The sequence below is a fragment of the Sapajus apella genome, unplaced genomic scaffold, assembly GCF_009761245.1.
Source record: "Sapajus apella isolate SASKATOON/1434 unplaced genomic scaffold, GSC_monkey_1.0 scaffold6, whole genome shotgun sequence".
Lineage (NCBI taxonomy): Eukaryota > Metazoa > Chordata > Mammalia > Primates > Cebidae > Sapajus > Sapajus apella.
The window spans coordinates 5,531,728-5,552,775 of NW_022436946.1; the positions used below are offsets into that span (position 1 = coordinate 5,531,728).

General features: G+C 38.9%; 1 protein-coding gene across 14 annotated transcripts in view; it reads right to left on the bottom strand.

The window, feature by feature from the left end:
• The window catches only part of UTRN (utrophin), a 536,298-nt gene that overhangs the window by 149,616 nt on the left and 365,634 nt on the right, over window positions 1-21,048 (bottom strand). For all 14 annotated transcript variants that reach the window (XM_032274352.1, XM_032274350.1, XM_032274358.1 and 11 more), the window contains one exon: window positions 2,960-3,116. In XM_032274352.1, coding sequence (XP_032130243.1) covers window positions 2,960-3,116 — 157 coding nt within the window. The remainder of the gene's footprint in view (window positions 1-2,959; window positions 3,117-21,048) is intronic.

The following is a 21,048-nucleotide window of genomic DNA, read 5'->3' on the forward strand; positions in this document are numbered from 1 at the left end:
CCAGCAGTTTCCTCATCTTTCTAAATGGTACTTCCATTTTCCATTTGCTTTGTCCAAAAATCATTGACTTCTGATATCTTCGACTCTTCCTCTCACATTCTACACATCCAATCCACCAGCAAATTTTGCTGATTCTTTCCAAGTGCATTCAGAAACCAGTTACCCTTCATCATCTCTCCTGCTATACCCTTTTCCAAGTCACTGCCACTTGGATTATAGGAACAGTGCTGAACTCCTCTATATTCTACTCTTCATAACTTAACCTCAATTGCTACATAATATTAGATCACAGCACTATAGATGCCTACATCTTCCATGGCTTCCTCTCTCATTGAGTAAAAGCCAAAGTCCTGAACAAAGAATATTTAAGGACCTGCATGATCTGAATCCCCTTCTCCCACCCAGCACGCCAACTTCATCTCCTACCTACTGTATTTTACTAAGCTATTTCAACCATATTGGTCTCCAAGCTATTCTTCAAATATACCGCAAACATTGCAGGCTCTGTGGCCTTTGTGCTTTCTGCCTCCTTTCCCTAAATTTCCTACTTCCAAGAGGGGCTGCTAAGTGCTTACTACATCACTCCAGGTCTCTGTTTAAAAATCACCCGATTTATGACACTTTTCTGACCTTCTCCATATAAAATAGCTCCTCAGCCTATAATCCCCCATCCTCCTCTACCTTCTTGACCTTGCTTTGCTTTTGTTATTACCATGAGACATATATATTTATTGCCTATTTTTCTAGTGTCCGTCTCTCGTAATCGGGTAAGAACCCGGTTTTGTTCATTATTGATCCACCAGTGACTAGAATATGCTGATTCGTATTAGGAACTCAGTAAATACTGGCTGAATAAATGGAACTACTGCATTGCCATCATTATCAGTATTATCTTCATTACTTAAAGGCTTACGTCTAAAGGACTGAAGCCGAGCAACTGCATGCAGTGTGCTAAGACAGAGCAAAACACAACCTAAATCCAAGTTACCTTGCTGGGAGGGGCCAAAATACAGACAGGACTGACTGGAGAGGCCGATAAGTACTTTAGGTGCTAAGGTCAGAATAGGAAAATCATTTCATACCTCAAGATTTGGATTTCAGTAAAAGCCATTAGCATATGGCCATAAGCAGCTTGTATTCCTTACAGAGCACATCTATTAGAAGAGCTTTGTGTTATTCTATTTCATCTCTAATACTGTAGCCCACTAAAAGGGAATATAGTTTGAATAATTAATAGAAGCAGAAGTTAGAAAAAGTCAGGAGAGAATGTGATTTTCTTAAATCGGTCATTTTAAATCTTCTATTACTATTATCTTGTGTATCATACACCAACAGTGTTTTCCTTTTTCTTATCTTGGAGCTATTTCTCTATCATATTCCTGCTTCCAGTAGAAAGAAAAAATATGCCCAAATGGAAATTTTAATAATCTAGTCACAAGGGTTCAAAATCAAATAAATAAATTTCAGGGTCTTATCATTTTGTATTATAAAGCAAGTTATTACATAGATGACATTTTCCTTTAGGAGATGTGTGGATTCGTGTTTGTCATTTTTAAAATGAAAATAGAAACATAATGTCACATTAAAATGACCAGATTTAGAATGAGAACTTTCATTACATGTGAAGAGTAAAAAAATACAATAAAACAAGATGATAGGTAATATACAAGGAAATGGGCATGAAGGGATATTAAATAAATCAATGGAAAGTGAACAAGGCGCAAATTTAATCATAGAAGGATCTAAGAATTAATGTGTCCGTTGATAACATTTCAGCATATCTTTTTGCTAATCAGAGTAAAAGTACAGATTTGCATAGGAATAGAAACTTAAGCATAAAAATGTAATTCAAAGAAAGGGCTTTGTTCAGAAAAGTAAGACACATAAAATTATCTTAAATAGTGTGGTCTTCATCTGCATTACTTGTTTTATTTCCTACAAGTCCTTATTTTTCACTTTTATTAAACATAAACAAAATGGTTTGTAATTCCTTATGATTCAATGACTTGAATTTAAGATTAAGTTAATTTGTTTAAAATTTTTCTTAGGTCAGGTGAGGTGTCTCATACCTATAATCCTAGCACTTTGGGATGTCAAGGAAGGCAGATCACTCAAGTTCAGGAATTTGAGACTAGCCTGGCCAACATGGTGAAACTCTGCCTCTATTAAAACTACAAATTTAGGTCGGGCGTGGTGGCTCACAGCTGTAATCCCAGAACTTTGGGAGGCCAAGGCAAGCAGATAATGAGGTCAGGAATTTAAGAACAGTCTGACCAGCATGGTGAAACCCCATTTCTAGCAAAAATACAAAAATTAGCCGGCATGGTAGCACCTGCCTATAATCCTAGCTACTCAGGAGGCTGAGGCAGGAAAATCGCTTGAACCTGGGAGGTGGAGGCTGCAGTGAGCCAAGATTATGCCACTGTACTCCAACCTAGGTGACAGAGGGAGACTCCATCTAAAAAAAAAAAATTTACATTAGCTGAGTGTGGTGGCAGGCGCCTGTAGTCCCACCTATTCAGGAGGCTGAGGCAGGAGAATGGTGGGAGGTGGAGGTTGCAGTGAACTGAGATCGTGCCATTGCACTCCAGCCTGAGCAAGAAGAGCAAAACTTGGTCTCAAAAAAAAAAAAAAAAAAATCCTCAATATATTAAGATTCTAAAATCTATTAGAATTAAGATAAACTTCATAATAAGCTAAAAGCAGTATTATATGTTAGATATTGGTACTGTTTGAAAAAAATTTAGTTAAATGTGAAGATAAAACTTAATACAAATGGAAGCAATGAATGAACTTTAAATGTCTAAATACTAACAATTAAAAGCAGACATGGGAGCACAGAATCCTATGAAAATTGGTTCAACTCTGATACTTACCTAGAATTTTATTTCAAGTAATTACCTCACTAGAATTTGAAAAAAACAACAAAGAAGCTGCTCACTATAGGTTATCCACTTACCTTACAGTGGTCATACTGGAGCTGTAAGGCTGGAACATCTCCTCCAATAGGCATTTGTTTCTTAAGCTCTTCATCTTTCATATTCAGCCATTTGATCAGTTCTTCTAAAGACATCAGCAACCTGTTCCACTTCTCAGCACTGGCCTCCAAATGGGCCCTGTGGAGAGAGAATAATAATCACAGTTAGAAATTCAAATGACATTCACGAAATTATCTACCTTCCTTTAGCATAATAATCATAGCTGACCAAGTAATGTTCATTTCCACAAGGCAGACTCCTTGTAAAAACATATATATATATATATATATACACACACACATATATATGTCCATTTCCTGTAAGAAATAGATATTTTGAATAAGCTATAATATTCAGAGGATTTATTGGTAATAACTATCCAAATTTAAAACACAGACCTATATACCATGAAGGCTTTCAAGAAGGTTATCCATGATAGAATGTAAAATTACAAACCAAGTTTTGATAGTTTATGTATAGTATATATGCACATCCAAATATATTGTTCTCATTTTATCTATATACATAGAGAGAAAGAGCAGGGAAGTACCACTAAGAGCACAGTAAGTACCTAATTTTTATCTATTTTTACACCATTTAAGGATTTATAACAGGGTCGTATTACTTTTCTTTCCAAAAAAACACCAAATAATTTTTTTAGAAATGGAAATTACCAATGTCTTACTTTCTCTTGTAACAAAAAACTCCTTCTCTTGTAACCAAAAAGCAGAACATTCGCAATGACTCAAACAGTTGGAAAATAATAAGGCATTGCTTGGACAGGACACTATTTGGCTTAAGCCTGACCAATGTCTAGTAACAAATACATCTGGGTAAAAGTCACTGCAGTACATTATACTCTCATTTAAAGGTGAGGTCTTTGTTTCAATAATAATTTCTGCATTTAACATAGAAATGCACCTTCAGATTCTTAGATTATAAACTCCATAATCAGGGATATGTTTAGGAAATACATCTTTATGTGGTTAAGGTTCCAATAGGAGCAAAGGCCCTTGAGAATAGGAGTATTAATCAATGCACACATTCTTTTTTTGCTCTCGGTAGGGCCCTGGTAAAAGTCCACTTATCCAGCCTCAAGCCCACTGGTGAGCTGGATTTTAAAATATGGATCAGTCAGAAACAACTCCAATGACTCAAGGAATCGAACTGGACTTTACTCCTCGATTCTCCATCACCCCAGAGAGCAGACTGTGAAAGTGAACTTATGCTTTAACTTGGGAAAATAGAATTATTGTGACCGTCCATGATCTTTGAGGTTTAGTGTTGTAACAAGGCACATATCTACCTTGCTGATTAAAAAAAAAGTTAAGTGTGAAATAGTAAAAAATAATTTTTAAATACAGAAAGGAGTTCAAAGCATTTTGTAATTCTCTATGAAGAGTGTATGATTAGAAAATTTATTTTCTTGTATTTACTGTCAGTTCTATTTATTCCACAGGTGTTAAATTGACCCTACTTTATAAAACTGCACTTTAACAAGGTCCTGATTCTGCTTGAGCTCCAGCTTTTCTGTGTTCATATTGAGCATTGGCATATGCTGACAAAGACAGACAAGTGCCTTGTTAGACAACAACTTCCAAAGAATGATAGTGATGAGAGAAGATGACTCATTAGAGGCAACCCCAGGTACAAGAAGCCTCTGTTGACCACACTTTATAACCTCTCATAAGAGGATATAATGTCCAACTCTCAATTGGACATTAGCCTGATGATCCCCACCTCCATAAATCTGCCCCTCTACTCAGGGATATGGGACCAAGCAACCAGGCACAGCCACGATTGTCTTTCAAACCTCTCAATAATTCCCTTTTTGGATATCTGATCTACTTGAGCCCCTGTCTCAATGCCAATAGCTCTGCTGTGGTTAATTTCAACAAATATTCCCTCATTAATCACAGTAGGTGGAATTCTCAGCCATAGATATTCAATCATAAGTCTTTGTTAAAAATTCATGTTTTCATGAGAACAACGATAAATCTCTAGCCTCTAGTTTAATTCAGAAAACAATAACTACAGTTTGTCAACCATTATGCTTGGCTAAGAGGAAACAACATTGAAGTTCCGAATATGCTTTAAAATACCATGAACCAGCATTCACACACAGTCATATACAGAAGGCCAATTACCCTGCAACCTGCTTATATTACTCCATTGTCAGCTAACTAATATAAAACTCTCAAATTCTATCTTATTAAAAAAAAGCTATGTATGAAATCATAAAAAATAATTTTTAAATACCAAATGAAGTTCAAAGTATTCTGTAAATCTCTGAGAACAGTATGATTAAAAAATTTATTTTCTTTTATTTACTATCAGTTGTATTTATTCCACAGGTGCTACAATTGACCTCATTTTACAAAACTGTGGTCCTGATTCTGCTTGAGCTCCCGCTTTTCTGTGTTCATATTGATTAACTTTAGGCCAAATATGTAATTACCTTTCCCTGATAACTAATAATTTCATTTGTCACAAAGCAGAACTAAATAATTTCAATTATATTAACTGAAAATTCTCTTGGTAGTTGTAAGCCATTCTGCAACAAGTAAATTTGACTAAGCTACTGCAATTTCTTTCCAATATTTTTAATTGCAAAAGCCAGCTAGAAATCAGATGTCCTCAATCAAGAAGCAATTGAGTGTCTCCGGGTACAAAACATTTATACATGTTCCCTACCCTTTTATTTCAGATAATTTGATTCTGCATCTTCAATGTCTGTAGTTTAACTCATTAATCAATAACTAAATCACACCTTATATTCCTTTGAAATTGAGTTGCTAACACTTATTGTATTGAAATGCACACAAACGTATTTTCCAAAGCAGTCTTTTTTTGATTGCACAAAAATAATGAAACTGATGACTGAAACTTACGGCATTTAGCATCTGAAGCACTATCTATTAATTCTAAGAATGAAGACAAAACTTTTTAAAAGAGATGCTGAAGTGGCTTTGAAATGAAAAAGAAAACATTCGTATATGTGTGCTCTTCTGCATCTTTGATTTTCCATAGCAAAAACCAAGTTGATCAGGCAGAATCTTTGTCTGGAAAATCTGTTCTGGTTATTCTCAAATAGATTATAACTATTTCTTTAGTGGATTACTACCATATGCCCAAATAAATGCATGCTTCTGTAGTAGCCTTCAGTGCTCTAGTTTCATTTTAATTCTTTCATCTTGAAAGATGAAAGCCTTGTCTTGGGCAACAGGTCGAATGCTTTGTAAGAAGAAACTTTAAATTTGTGTTTGGCTTAGTGGTACTTTCTCAATTAGCCTATAAACATTTTAAAACTTAAATTCCTCTAAGACCATTGATAACCAGGGATCAACCAGATTTTCAAACTCTTCACTTAAAACATTTCTTTACTGAACATATCTGTGGGCATTTGTATTTTTAGACAATTGACTTATTCTAACATCTCAGCTACTTCAGTTCACTGCTTTATTACTTTGATACATACAAATAGACACTTCTATTGACTGTATTACCAACCTAGGATGATGCCTACTATAGAATCTGTCTTACACAAGTTACCTTTTTTACACTGAATCATTTTTTACAACTATATAAATATTTCTTTTACTTGTATTATTTTTATTTTATATATATATATATATATATATATATATATGTTGGGTTCTTTCTTTTTTTAAATATATATATATATATTATTTCATTTTAGGTTCTGGGGTACATGTGAAGAACATGCAGGATGGTTGCATAGGTACATACATGGCAACATGGTTTACTGCCTTCATCCCCATCACCTATACCTGACATTTCTCCCCATGTTATCCCTCCCAAACTCCCTACCCACTGCTGTCCCTCCTCTAGTCCCCCTCACCACAGACCTCTGTGTGATGCTCCCCTCCCTGGGTCCATGTGTTCTCGTAGTTCAACACCTGCCTATGAGTGAGAACATGCAGTGTTTGATTTTCTGTTCTTGTATCAGTTTGCTGAGAATGATGGTTTCCAGGTTCATCCATGTCCCTACAAAGGACACAAACTCATCGTTTATTATGGCTGCATAATATTCCATGGTGTATATGTGCCGCATTTTCCCTGTCCAGTCTATCATCGATGGGCATTTGGGTTGGTTCCAAGTCTTTGCTAACATAAACAGTGTCACAATGAACATTTCGTGTGTATGTCTCCTTATAATAGAACGATTTATAATCCTTTGGGTATATACCCAGTAATGGGATTGGTGGGTCAAATGGAATTTCTATTTCTAGGTCCTTAAGGAATTGCCACACTGTCTTCCACAATGGTTGAACTAATTTACACTCCCACCAGCAGTGTCAACGAGTTTCTATTTCTCCACATCCTCTCCAGCATCTGTTGATTCCAGATATTTTAATGGTCGCCATTCTAACCGGCGTGAGATGGTATCTCAATGTGGTTTTGATTTGCATTTCTCTAATAACCAGTGATGATGAGCATTTTTTCATATGTTTGTTGGCCTCATATATGTCTTCTTTTGTAAAGTGTCTGTTCATATCTGTCACCTACTTTTGAATGAGTTGGTTTGTTTTTTTCTTGTAAATCTGTTTTAGTTCTTTGTAGATTCCGGATAGATGTCCTTTGTCAGATGGGTAGATTGCAAAAATTTTTTCCCATTCTATTGGTTGCCAGTTAACTCTAATGATTATTTCTTTTGCTGTGCGGAAGCTCTGGAGTTTAATTAGATCCCATTTGTCTATTTTGGCTTTTGTTGCCAATGCTTTTGGTGTTTTAGTCTTGAAGTCCTTGCCTACGCCTATGTACTGAATGGTTTTGCCTAGGTTTTCTTCTAGGGATTTTATGGTTTTAGGTTTTATGTTTACGTCTTTAATACATTTTGAGTTAATTTTAGCGTATGGTGTCAGTTAGGGGTCCAGTTTCTGCTTTCCACACATGGCTAGCCAGTTTTCCCAACACCATTTATTAAACAGGGAATCCTTTCCCTATTGCTTGTTTTTGTGAGGTTTGTCCAAGATCAGATGGTTGTAGATGTGTGGCATTGCCTCCAAGTACTCTGTTCTATTCCATTAGTCTATATCTCTGTTTTGGTACCAGTACGATGCTGTTTTGATTACTGTAGCCTTGTAGTATAGTTTGAAGTCAGGTAGTGTGATACCTCCAGCTTTGTTCTATTTGCTTATAATTAACTTGGCTGTGCAGGCTCTCTTTTGGTTCCATATGAAGTTTAAGGTGGTTTTTTCCAGTTCTGTGAAGAAGGTCATTGGTAGCTTGATGGGGATAGCACTGAATCTATAAATTACTTTGGGCAGTATGGCCATTTTCACAATATTGATTCTTCCTAACTATGAGCATGGAAAGTTTCTCCATCTGTTTCTGACCTTTCTTATTTTGTTGAGCAGTGATTTGTAGTTCTCCTGGAAGAGGTCCTTTACAACCTTTGTTAGTTGTATTCCTAGGTATTTTATTTTCTTTGTAGCAATTGTAAATGGCAGTTCATTCTTGACTCTCTGTTAGTCTGTTATTGGTATACAGGAATGTTTGTGATTTTTGCACATTGATTTTGTATCCTGAGACTTTGCTGAAGTTGCTTATCAGTTTAAGGAGATTTGGGGCTGAAATCATGGGGTTTTCTAAATATGCAATCATGTCGTCTGCAAATAGAGACAATTTGACTTCCTCTTTTCCTAACTGAATACGCTTTATTTCTTTTTTTGCCTGATTGCTCTGGCTAGAACTTCCAATACTATATTGAATAGGAGTGGTGAGAGAGGGCATCCTTGTCTAGTGCCAGATTTCAAAGGGAACGTTTCCAGTTTTTGCCCATTCAGTATGATATCAGCTGTGGGTTTGTCATACATAGCTTTTATTACTTTGAGACACGTTCCGTCGATACTTAGTTCACTGAAGAGTTTTTAGCATAAAGGCTGCTGAATTTTGTCGAAGGCCTTCTCTGCATCTATTGAGATAATCATGTGGTTTTTGTCTTTGGTTTTGTTTATGTGGTGAATTATGTTTGTAGACTTGCATATATTGAGCCAGCCTTGCATCCCTGGGATGAAGCCCATTTGACCGTGATGGATAAGCTTTTTGATATACTGTTGCAATCAGTTTGCCAGTATTTTATTGAAGATTTTTGCATCTATGTTCATCATGGATATTGGCCTGAAGTTTTCTTTTCTTGTTGAGTCTCTGCTGGGTTTTGGTATCAGGATGATGTTGGTGTCATAAAATGATTTGGGAAGGATTCCCTCTTTTTGTATTGTTTGGAATATTTTCAGAAGGAGTGGTACCAGCTCCTCTTTGTATGTCTGGTAGAATTCGGCTGTGAACTCATCTGGACCTGGACTTTTTTTGGTTGGTAGACTATTAACTACTGCCTCAACTTCAGCCCTCATTGTTGGTCTATTCACGGTTTGGACTTCTTCCTGGTTTAGGCTTGGGAGGATGCAAGTGTCCAGGAATTTATCCATTTCTGCCAGGTTTACTGGTTTATGTGCATAGAGTTCTTTGTTGTAATCTCTGATGGTGGTTTATATTTCTGTGGAATCTGTGGTGATATCCTCTTTATCGTTTTTTATTGCATCTATTTGATTATTCTCTCTTTTCTTTTTTATTAATCTGATTAGTGGTTGGTCTCTTTTGTTGATCTCACAAAACCAGCTCCTGGATTTATTGATTTTTTGAAGGGTATTTTGTGTCTCTAACGCCTTCAATTCTGCTCTGATCTTAGTTATTTCTTGTCTTCTGCTAGGTTTTGAATTTTTTTTTTTATCTTGCTCCTCTAGCTCTTTCTTTTTTTTTTCCCCCATTTATTTATTTTATTGCATTTTAGGTTTTGGGGTACATGTGAAGAACATGCAAAATTGTTGCATAGGAACACACGTGGCAGTGTTATTTGCTGCCTTCCTCCCCATCACCTACATCTGGCATTTCTCCCCTTGCTATCTCTCCCCAGCTCCCCACACCCCACCGTCCCTCCCCTATTTCCCCCCAACTGACCCCAGTGTGTAGTGCTCCCCTCCCTGTGTCCATGTGTTCTCATTGTTCAACACCCGCCTGTGAGTGAGAACATGCAGTGTTTGATCTTCTGCTCTTCTGTCAGTTTGCTGAGAATGATGGTTTCCAGGTTCATCCATGTCCCTACAAAGGACCCAAACTCATCGTTTTTGATGGCTGCATAATATTCCATGGTGTATATGTGCCACATTTTCCCTATCCAGTCTATCATCGATGGGCATTTGGGTTGGTTCCAGGTCTTTGCTATTGTAAACAGTGCTGCAATGAACATTCGTATGCACGTGTCCTTATAGTAGAACGATTTGTAATCCTTTGGATATATACCCAGTAATGGGATTGCTGAGTCAAATGGAATTTCTATTTCTAGGTCCTTGAGGAATCGCCACACTGTCTTCCACAATGGTTGAACTAATTTACACTCCCACCAACAGTGTAAAAGTGTTCCTATTTCTCCACATTCTCTCCAGCATCTGTTGTCTCCAGATTTTTTAATGATCGCCATTCTAACTGGCGTGAGATGGTATCTCAATGTAGTTTTGATTTGCATTTCTCTGATGACCAGTGATGATGAGCATTTTTTCATATGTTTGTTGGCCTCACGTATGTCTTCTTTTGTAAAGTATCTGTTCATATCCTTTGCCCACTTTTGAATGGGCTTGTTTGTTTTTTTCTTGTAAATCTGTTTTAGTTCTTTGGAAATTCTGGATATCAGCCCTTTGTCAGATGGGTAAACTGCAAAAATTTTTTCCCAAACTGTTGGTTGCCGATTCACTCTAATGATTGTTTCTCTTGCTGTGCAGAAGCTGTGGAGTTTGATTAGGTCCCATTTGTCTATTTTGGCTTTTGTTGTCAATGCTTTTGGTGTTTTGGCCATGAAGTCCTTGCCTACACCTACATCCTGAATGGTTTTGCCTAGATTTTCTTCTAGGGTTTTTATGGTGTTAGGTCTTATGTTTAAGTCTTTAATCCATCTGGAGTTAATTTTAGTGTAAGGTGTCAGGAAGGGGTCCAGTTTCTGCTTTCTGCACGTGGCTAGCCAGCTTTCCCAACACCATTTATTGAACAGGGAATCCTTTCTCCATTGCTTGTTTTTGTCTGGTTTGTCAAAGATCAGATGGTTGTAGATATGTTGTGTTGCCTCCGAGACCTCTGTTCTGTTCCATTGGTCTATATCTCTGTTTTGGTACCCGTACCATGCTCTTTTGATTACTGTAGACTTGTAGTATAGTTTGAAGTCTGGTAGTGTGATGCCCCCCGCTTTGTTCTTTTTGCTTAGAATTGACTTGGCTATGCGGGCTCTCTTTTGGTTCCATATGAAGTTTAAGGTGGTTTTTTCCAGTTCTGCGAAGAAGGTCATTGGTAGCTTGATGGGGATGGCACTGAATCTGTAAATTACTTTGGGCAGTATGGCCACTTTCACGATATTGATTCTTCCTAACCATGAACATGGAATGTTTCTCCATCTGTTTGTGTCCTCTCTTATTTCTTGAGCAGTGGCTTGTAGTTCTCCTTGAAGAGGTCCTTTACATTCCTTGTTAGTTGTATTCCTAGGTATTTTATTCTCTTTGTGGCAATTGTGAATGGAAGTTTGTTCTTGATTTGGCTCTCTTTAAGTCTGTTATTGGTGTATAGGAATGCATGTGATTTTTGCACATTGATTTTGTATCCTGAGACCTTGCTGAACTTGCTTATCAGTTTCAGGAGGTTTGGGGCTGAGACGATGGGGTCTTCTAGATATACAATCATGTCGTCTGCAAATAGAGACAATTTGACTTCCTCCTTTCCTATTTGAATACCCTTTATTTCTTTTTCTTGCCTGATTGCTCTGGCTAGAACTTCTAATACTATATTGAATAGCAGTGGTGAGAGAGGGCATCCTTGTCTGGTGCCACATTTCAAGGGGAATGCTTCCAGTTTTTGCCCATTCAGTATGATATTGGCTGTTGGTTTGTCACAAATAGCTTTTATTATTTTGAGATACGTTCCATCGATACCTAGCTTATTGAGGGTTTTTAGCATAAAGGGCTGTTGAATTTTGTCAAAGGCCTTCTCTGCATCAATTGAGATAATTATGTGGTTTTTGTCTTTGGTTCTGTTTATGTGGTGAATTACGTTTATAGACTTGCGTATGTTGAACCAGACTTGCATCCCCAGGATGAAGCCTACTTGATCGTGGTGGATAAGCTTTTTGATGTGCTGTTGCAATCGGCTTGTCAGTATTTTATTGAAGATTTTTGCATCTATGTTCATCATGGATATTGGCCTGAAATTTTCTTTTCTTGTTGAGTCTCTGCCGGGTTTTGGAATCAGGATGATGTTGGTCTCATAAAATGATTTGGGAAGAATTCCCTCTTTTTGTATTGTTTGGAATAGTTTCAGAAGAAATGGTACCAGATCCTCTTTGTATGTCTGGTAGAATTCGGCTGTGAACCCATTTGGACCTGGGCTTTTTTTGGGTGGTAAGCTCTTAATTGCTGCCTCAACTTCAGACCTTGTTATGGGTCTGTTCAGGGTTTCGGCTTCTTCCTGGTTTAGGCTTGGCAGGAGGCAAGTGTCCAGGATTTTATCGATTTCTTCCAGGTTTATTAGTTTGTGTGCATAGAGTTGTTTGTAATAATCTCTGATGATGGTTTGAATTTCTGTGGAATCTGTGGTGATATCCCCTTTATCGTTTTTTATTGCATCAATTTGGTTATTCTCTCTTTTCTATTAATCTGGCTAGTGGTCTGTCTATTTGTTGATCTTTTCAAAAAACCGGCTCCTTGATTTATTGATTTTTGAAGGGTTTTTTGTGTCTCTATCTCCTTCAGTTCTGCTGTGATCTTAGCTATTTCTTGTCTTCTGCTAGACTTTGAGTTTTTTTGATCTTGCTCCTCTAGCTCTTTCAGTTTTGATGACAGGGTGTCAATTTTTGATCTCTCCTTGCTTCTCATGTGGGCACTTATTGCTATATATTTTCCTCTAGAGACTGCTTTAAATGTGTCCCAGAGATTCTGGTATGTTGTGTCTTCATTCTCGTTGATTTCAAAGAACATCTTTATTTCTACCTTCATTTCATTGTTTAGCCAGTCAACATTCAAGAGCAAGTTGTTCAGTTTCCGTGAAGCTACGCGGTTCTGGGTTAGTTTTTGAATTCTGAGTTCTAATTTGATTGCACTGTGGTCTGAGAGACTGTTTGTTACGATTTCCGTTCTTTTGCATTTGCTGAGGAGTGATTTACTCCCAATTATGTGGTCAATTTTAGAGTAGGTGTGATGTGGTGCTGAGAAGAATGTATATTCTGTGGATTTGGGGTGGAGAGTTCTGTAAATGTCTATCAGGTTTGCTTGGTTCAGGTCTGAGTTCAAGTCCTGGATATCCTTGTTAACTTCCTGTCTGGTTGATCTGTCTAATGTTGACAATGGGGTGTTAAAGTCTCCCACTATTATTGTGTGGGAGTCTAAGTCTCTTTGTAAGTCATTAAGAACTTGCCTTACGTATCTGGGTGCTCCTGTATTGGGTGCGTATATATTTAGGATCGTTAGCTCTTCTTGTTGCATTGATCCTTTTACCATTATGTAATGTCCCTCTTTGTCTCTTATGATCTTTGTTGCTTTAAAGTCTAATTTATCAGAGATGAGAATTGCAACTCCTGCTTTTTTTTGCTCTCCATTTGCTTGGTAAATCTTCCTCCATCCCTTTATTTTGAGCCTTTGTGTATCCTTGCATGTGGGATGGGTTTCCTGGATACAGCACACCGATGGGTTTTGTCTTTTTATCCAATTTGCCAGTCTGTGTCTTTTGATTGGGGTATTTAGTCCATTTACATTTAGGGTTAATATTGTTATGTGTGAATTTGATACTGTCATTTTGGTGCTAGCTGGGTGTTTTGCCCTTTAGTTGAGCTGGTACTTGTTGTTCCTTTATATGTGTAGAGCCTCTTGCAGGAGCTCTTGTAGAGCTGGCCTGGTGGTGACGAAATCTCTGAGTACTTGCATGTTCCCAAAGGATTTTATTTTTCCTTCACTTATGAAGCTTAGTTTGGCTGGATAGGAGATTCTGGGTTGAAAGTTCTTTTCTTTAAGGATGTTGAATATCAGCCCCCACTCTCTTCTGGCTTGTAGGGTTTCTGCTGAGAGATCTGCTGTGAGTCTGATGGGCTTCCCTTTATGGGTAACCCGACCTTTCTCTCTGGCTGCCCTTAGTATTTTCTCCTTCATTTTGACTCTGGTGAATATGACGATTATGTGCCTTGGGGTTGCTCTTCTTGATGAATATCTTTGTGGTGTTCTCTGTATTTCCTGGACTTGAATGTTTGCCTGCCTTGCTAGGTTGGGGAAGTTTTCCTGGATAATATCCTGAAGAGTATTTTCCAGCTTGGATTCATTCTCTTCGTCACATTCGGGTACACCTATCAAACGTATATTAGGTCTTTTCACATAGTCCCACATTTCTTGGAGACTTTGTTCATTCCTTTTTACCCTTTTTTCTCCAGTCTTGCCTTCCCGTTTTATTTCATTGAGTTGATCTTCGACCTCTGATATCCTTTCTTCTGCTTGGTCAATTCGGCTGTTGATACTTGCGCATGCTTCACGAAGTTCTTGTGTTGCGTTTTTCAGCTCCATCAATTCACTTATATTCCTTTCTATTTTGTCCATTCTCGTTAGCATTTCGTCAAATCTTTTTTCAAGGTTCTTAGTTTCTTTGCATTTGGTTAGAACATGTTCTTTAAGTTCACAGAAGTTTCTTACTACCTATCTTCTGAAGTCTGATTCTGTCATTTCATCACACTCATTCTCCATCCAACCTTGTTCCCTTGCTGGTGAGGAGTTGTGATCCCTTTTAGGAGGAGAGGTGTTCTGGTTTCGGGTGTTTTCATCCTTTTTGCGCTGGTTTCTTCCCATCTTTAAGGATTTATCCACCTGTCGACTTTGTAGTTGCTGGCTTTCAGACTGGGTCTCAAATCTTTCAGATTGACGTTCTGTTTGTTGATGATGAGGTTATTTCTATTTCTTGGTTTTCCTTCTGACAGTCTGGCCCCTCTGCTGTAGGTCTGCTGAGGTTCACTCCAGGCCCTGCTTGCCTGGGGTTCACCTGCAGCAGCTGCTGAACAGCAAGGGTTGTTACCAGTTTTCTTCTTCTGCTATCTTTGTCCCAGAAGGATACCCGCCTAGTGTCAATCTGATCTCTCTTTTATGAGGTGTCTTTTTGGATATATAGGGGACAGGGAGCTGCTTGAGGAGACGGTCTCTTCTTTATAGGAGGTCAAACGGTGAGCTGTGAGCTCTGTTGTTGTTCATTCAGAGCTGCTGGGCAGGTACTTTTAGGTCTGCTCCAGCAGAACTCATAAACTGCTTTTTGTTCCCAGGTGCTCTGTCCCAGGGATTTAGGGCTTTATTTATGAGTTTCCATTATGCTGCCACCGCCTTTTTTTTTTTTTTTTCCTTCAGACCTGCCCAGCCCAGCAAGGAGGCAGCCTAGTCACTGTCGGCCTATAGCAGCTTTGCTGGGCTGCTGTGGGCTCCGCCCCGCTGCCGAGTGAACTTCCCTGCAGTCCTGTTTATATGGGTGTAGTTAGAACTGCTTTGGCAATGGTGGCCCACCTCTGTTGGGGCGGAGTCTCTGCTGTGGCGGGTTGCCTTGGCAGTGTCGGGCTGCCTCAGCAATGGCGGGTTTCCTTGGCAACGGTGGGCTGCCTCAGCAATGGCGGTTGCCTTGGCAACGGCGGGCTACCTCGGTAATGGCGGACGCCCCTCCCCCACAGAGCTGGACTGTCCCGGGTTCAGCTGCCCTTGCTGTGAAAGTCTCAATCCAGAGTTTCTGGTTGCTGTTCTTTTGTGGGGGTGGGGCCAGCCGAGCCTGATCACCTGGCTCCCTGCCTCAGAGCCTTTTTAAAGTTGGTGTTCCAGTCGCCTGTTGAAGAGGCGCTGGGGTCTGTTTGTTTTCCCCTGCGGCCACTCACTGCGCTGGCTTAAACAGCGGCACTGAGGTTTGTGGCACTTTTTTTTTTTTTTTTGCCCTGGAATCTACTGTCCTGGTTCTCTGCTGAGTCCCCTTTTTGAACCAGCAAATGGGCGACTTCCCGTGGCTCCAGTCACCAGCCAAAAGGGCACCCGGACCGGTGTGTTTTGTACAGAGAACCGCGGCTCCGGGGCGCCAACAAAGCAGCCGCGCCCGCCGGCACCACCACGCTGGCCGAAACAGCCGTGCTGGCGACCGTGGAGCTCCTCTGCCCGGGAATTTCCTAGTCTGTAGGCAATAAAAACGCGGCGTCCACTCACCCTCTGCGCTTTCACTGGGAGCTGCAATCCTGAGCTGTTCCTAAACGGCCATCTTGGATCGTCCCACCTCTAGCTCTTTCAATTTTGACGATAGAGTGTCGATTTTAGATCTTTCCTTGCTTCTCATGTGGACATATATTGCTATAAATTTTCCTCTAGACACCGCTTTAAATGTGTCCCAGAGATTCTGGTATGTTGTGCCTTTGTTCTCACTGGTTTTGAAGAACATCTTTATTTCTGCCTTCATTTCATTGTTTGTCCAGTCAACATTCAAGAGCCAGTTGTTCAGTTTCCATGAAGTTGTGTGGTTCTGAGTTACTTTCTGAATTCTGAGTTCTAATTTGATTGCACTGTGGTCTGAGAGACTGTTTGTTATGATTTCCATTCTTTTGCATTTGCTCAGGAGTGATTTACTTCCAATTATGTGGTCAATTTTAGAGTAGGTGTGATGTGGTGCTAAGATGAATGTATATTCTGTGGATTTGGGGTGGAGAGTTCTGTAAATGTCTATTAGGTTTGCTTGGTCCAGGTCTGAGTTCAAGTCCTGGATATCCTTGTTAATTTTTTGTCTCGTTGACTTAATATTGACAGTGGAGTGTTAAGGTCTCCCACTATTATTGTGTGGGAGTCTAAGTCTCTTTGTAAGTCATTAAGAACTTGCTTTCTGCAGCTGGGTGCTCCTGTATTGGGTGTGTATATATTTAGACTCATTAGCTCTTCTTGTTGCATTGATCCTTTTACCATTATGTAATGCCCTCTTTGTCTCTTTTGATCTTTGTTGGTTTGAAGTCTATTTTATCAGAGACTAGGATTGCAACTCCTGCTTTTTTTTGGTCTCCATTTGCTTGGTAAATCTTCCTCCATCCCTTTATTTTGAGCCTATGTGTGTCCTTGCATGCGAGATGGGTTTCCTGGATACAGCACACGGATGGGTTTTGACTTTTTATCCACTTCACAATCTATGTCTTTTAATTGAGGCATTTAGCCCATTTACATTTAAGGTTAATATTGTTATGTGTGAATTTGATCCTGCCATTTTGATGCTAGCTGGTTGTTTTTCCCATTAGTTCATGCAGTTTCTTCATTGTGTCGATGCTCTTTATCATTTGGTACGTTTTTGGAGTTGCTGGTACTGGTGGTTCCTTTCTATGTTTAGTGCTTCTTTCAGAAGCTCTTGTAAAGCAGGCTTGGTGGTGATGAAGTCTCTGAGCAACTGCTTGGTCAAAAAGGATTTTATTTCTCCTTCACTTATGACGTTTAGTTTGGCTGGATATGAAATTCTATGTTGAAAGTTCTTTTCTTTAAGGATGTTGAATATTGGTCCCACTCTCTTCTGGCTTGTAGGGTTTCTGCCGAGAGATCCACTGTGAGTCTAATGGGCTTCCCTTTGTGGGTAACCAGACATTTCTCTCTGGCTGCCTTTAGCATTTTTTCCTTCATTTCAACCCTGGTGAATCTGATGATTATGTCCCTTGGGGTTGCTCTTCTTGAGGAATATCTTTGTGGTGTCTCTGTATTTCCTGGACTTGAATATTGGCCTGCCTTGCTAGATTGAGGAAGTTCTCCTGGATAATATCCTGAAGAGTGTGTTCCAGCTTGGATTCATTCTCTCCATCACATTCAGGTACACTTATCAAACGTAGATTAGGTCTTTTCACATAATCCCATATTTCTTGGAGGCTTTGTTCATTTCTTTTTACTCTTTTTTCTCTAATCTTGCCTTCGCATTTTATTTCATTGAGCTGATCTTCAGTCTCTGATATCCTTTCTTCTGCTTGGTCCATTTGGCTACTGATACTTGTGTATGCTTCACAAAGTTCTCATGTTGTGTTTTTCAGCTACATCAATTAATTTATATTCCTTTCTAAGCTGTTTATTCTCATTAGCATTTCATTAAACCTTTTTCAGCATTCTTAGTTTCTTTGCATTGGGTTAGAACATGTTCTTTTAGCTCTGAGAAGTTTCTTATTACTCACCTTCTGAAGCCTTTTTCTGTCAATTCATCAGACTCATTCTCCTTCCAGCATTGTTCCTTTGCTGGTGAGGAGTTGTGATCCCTTGGACGAGGAGAGGCATTCTGGTTTTAGGTGTTTTCATCCTTTTTGCACTGGTTTCTTCTCATCTTTGTGGATGTATCTACCTATCGTCTTTGTAGTTGGTGACTTTCAGATAGTTTCTCTGAGTGAATGTCCTGTTTGTTGATGATGAAGTTATTTCTTTCTGTTTCTTAGTTTTCCTTCTAACAGTCAGGTCCTTCTGCTCTAGGTCTGCTGGAGGTCCACTCCAGATCCTGCTTGCCTGGGGATCACCTGAAGTGGCTGCAGAATAGTAAGAGTTGCTGCCAGCTTCTTCTTCTGCTATCTTTATCCCAGAAGGATACCTGCCAGATGTCAGCCTGAGCTCTCCTTTATGAGGTGTCTCTTTGGATATGTGAGGGTTGGGGAGCTGCTTGAGGAGACAGTCTGTCCCTTATAGGAGCTCAAGTGCTGAGTTGTGAGTTCTGTTGTTCCTTTCAGAGATGCTGGGCAGGTACGTTTAAGTCTGCTGCAGCAGAACTCATAACTGCCTTTTTTTTTTTCCCCAGGTGCTCTGTCCTGAGAAGATGGGGTTTTATTTATAAGTTCTGTCATGCTGCTGCCTTTTCTCAGAGATGCCCTGCCCAGTGAGGAGGTGGCCTAATCACAGTCTGCCAGCAGAGGCACTGCTGAGCTGCCGTGGGCTCTGCCCAACTGCTGTGTGGACTTCCTTGCAGTTGTGTTTATAGGGGTATAGTTAGAACTGCCTTGATAATGGCAGTCTGCCTCAGTAATGATGGACTGCCTCAGTTATGGTGGACTGCCTTGGCAATGGCGGATGCCTGTCCCTCCACAGAGCTGGACTGTCCAGGGTCCAGCTGTGCTTGCTGTGAAACTCTGAATCCAGAGCATTTCAGATTGCTGGTCTTTGTGATGGTGGGACTGGCCAAGCCAGATCACCTGGCTCCCTGTTTCAGTCCCCTTATTTTCAGTTGAATGGGCGACTCTGTCTCCCAGGCATTCCAGTCGCCAGTTGAAATAGTGCCTGGATTTGTATGAGTTTTTGTGGGGAGACCAGCTGCGCCAACTGAAACAGCCTCGCTGGCAACTCGTGGCGCTTCTCCGCCTGGGAATTTCCTGGTCTGTGCACAGTAAAAATTTGTTTGGAAATGTGGTGATTACTCACCCTCTGCATTTTTGCTGGGAACTGCAATCCAGAGCTGTTCCTATTCGACCATCTTGGATATCAATTATATAAACATTTTTAAGTGACCAGTTATTCTTAAAAAAATGTAACGCAAAATGTGTTAGAAGGTAAAGACCCATAAAAATGGTACTTCATCATTTAAGCATAGTAGAAAGGAATTATGGAGGTAAGTACAAACCAATATCTGTTTTAAATCAGCAAAAGCCTCTACCTGTCAAAGAAATTATACTTTCAAGTAAGTTATTATTCCTTCTCCCAGTATACAGATATGAAAGGAGATAGTGTGAGTGAGTTTGTGGAGGAGCACTGGTTAAAATAAAATTCAGTTTTTCATTTACTCAGTACTAGCAAACATTTAGGGAGCACCCACCCTGGCAGAGATATCCCATTCTCTGTTGTGTCATGATCACCCAGAATCAAATATCCAATTGGGTATTCTTACTACAAAAGTATATATATATTTTTTGGTTTATGGTAAAACCCCAAATTATAAATTGGGTTGTAATAAAAGAAAATGCCTTAATTAGTACAAGAATAACAGACTTTAAAAGATTATTCCTGCCCCCAGGAGAGGTATTACGGCATTAGGAGAAAAGAGTAAAGTCTTCAGAATTCAGCCTGACTATGCTGAAAAGAACTTCAAAGCTGTAATTCCAATATGGTAGACACCAGCAGCACATGGCTATTTAAATTTAAATTTAGGATAAATAAAATGAGTAAATTTTGAAATTCAGATTATCAGTTGCATTGTCACATTTCAAGTGCTCAATAGGCCACATATGGCTGCAGCTATTATATCAACCAGTGTAGATATAGATCATTTGTATCAGTGGAGAAAGTTCTCTTGGAATGTGTTGCACTAGAGAATACAGAAAAAGAAGAGACAGTTGAATCTTCCTCTATTAGATTTGGAAAAATACATTTAGTAGTTTTACAATATGGTTAGGAAACTCAACTATCTAAGGCTAAACGTGGTGTCAATGACATTGTAAAATGTGATAACATTAGATTTAAATCATGATGTTAACAGTTAATCTTCTCTAATGGCTTTTAAAAAGGTGCCCTGAATTTTTAAGAGACTCGTAAAAGAAAGGGAAGATAGAATTTTATCTTTGAACTCTGTTTTCATTAGATTTGACAATTTTACTGGTCTTTGAAACCATATGTTAATAAAGATCTATATTAAACATCATTATACTGATAAATGGATATTTAATTAACACAATCTCAAATTAAATAAGTTTAGCATGAAAATTTAAACTGTGTCATCCACAGCACAGAAATTATTAGTGTATTCCCAATTTACATTTTTCCAGTGAGTAAAAAACATAATCAGAGTTCCTGACACCCTGTCTTCTAGCTGACGTTTCAAATCATTAGCATTTTTCTCTTATACAGATTGAAGTGAAATTTATCATGGTATGTATTGTTTTAGATGCTAAAGAAGATGTAGCATGGTGGATTTTTGTATTTAAAAAGTTTAATCATGGTTATCCAAAAGGACTAAAAAATAACATTTAGGATATTAACCTATGATATTGAGCCACATATTACTACATTGTTCCAATGGCCACAGCATGGTCAAAGAA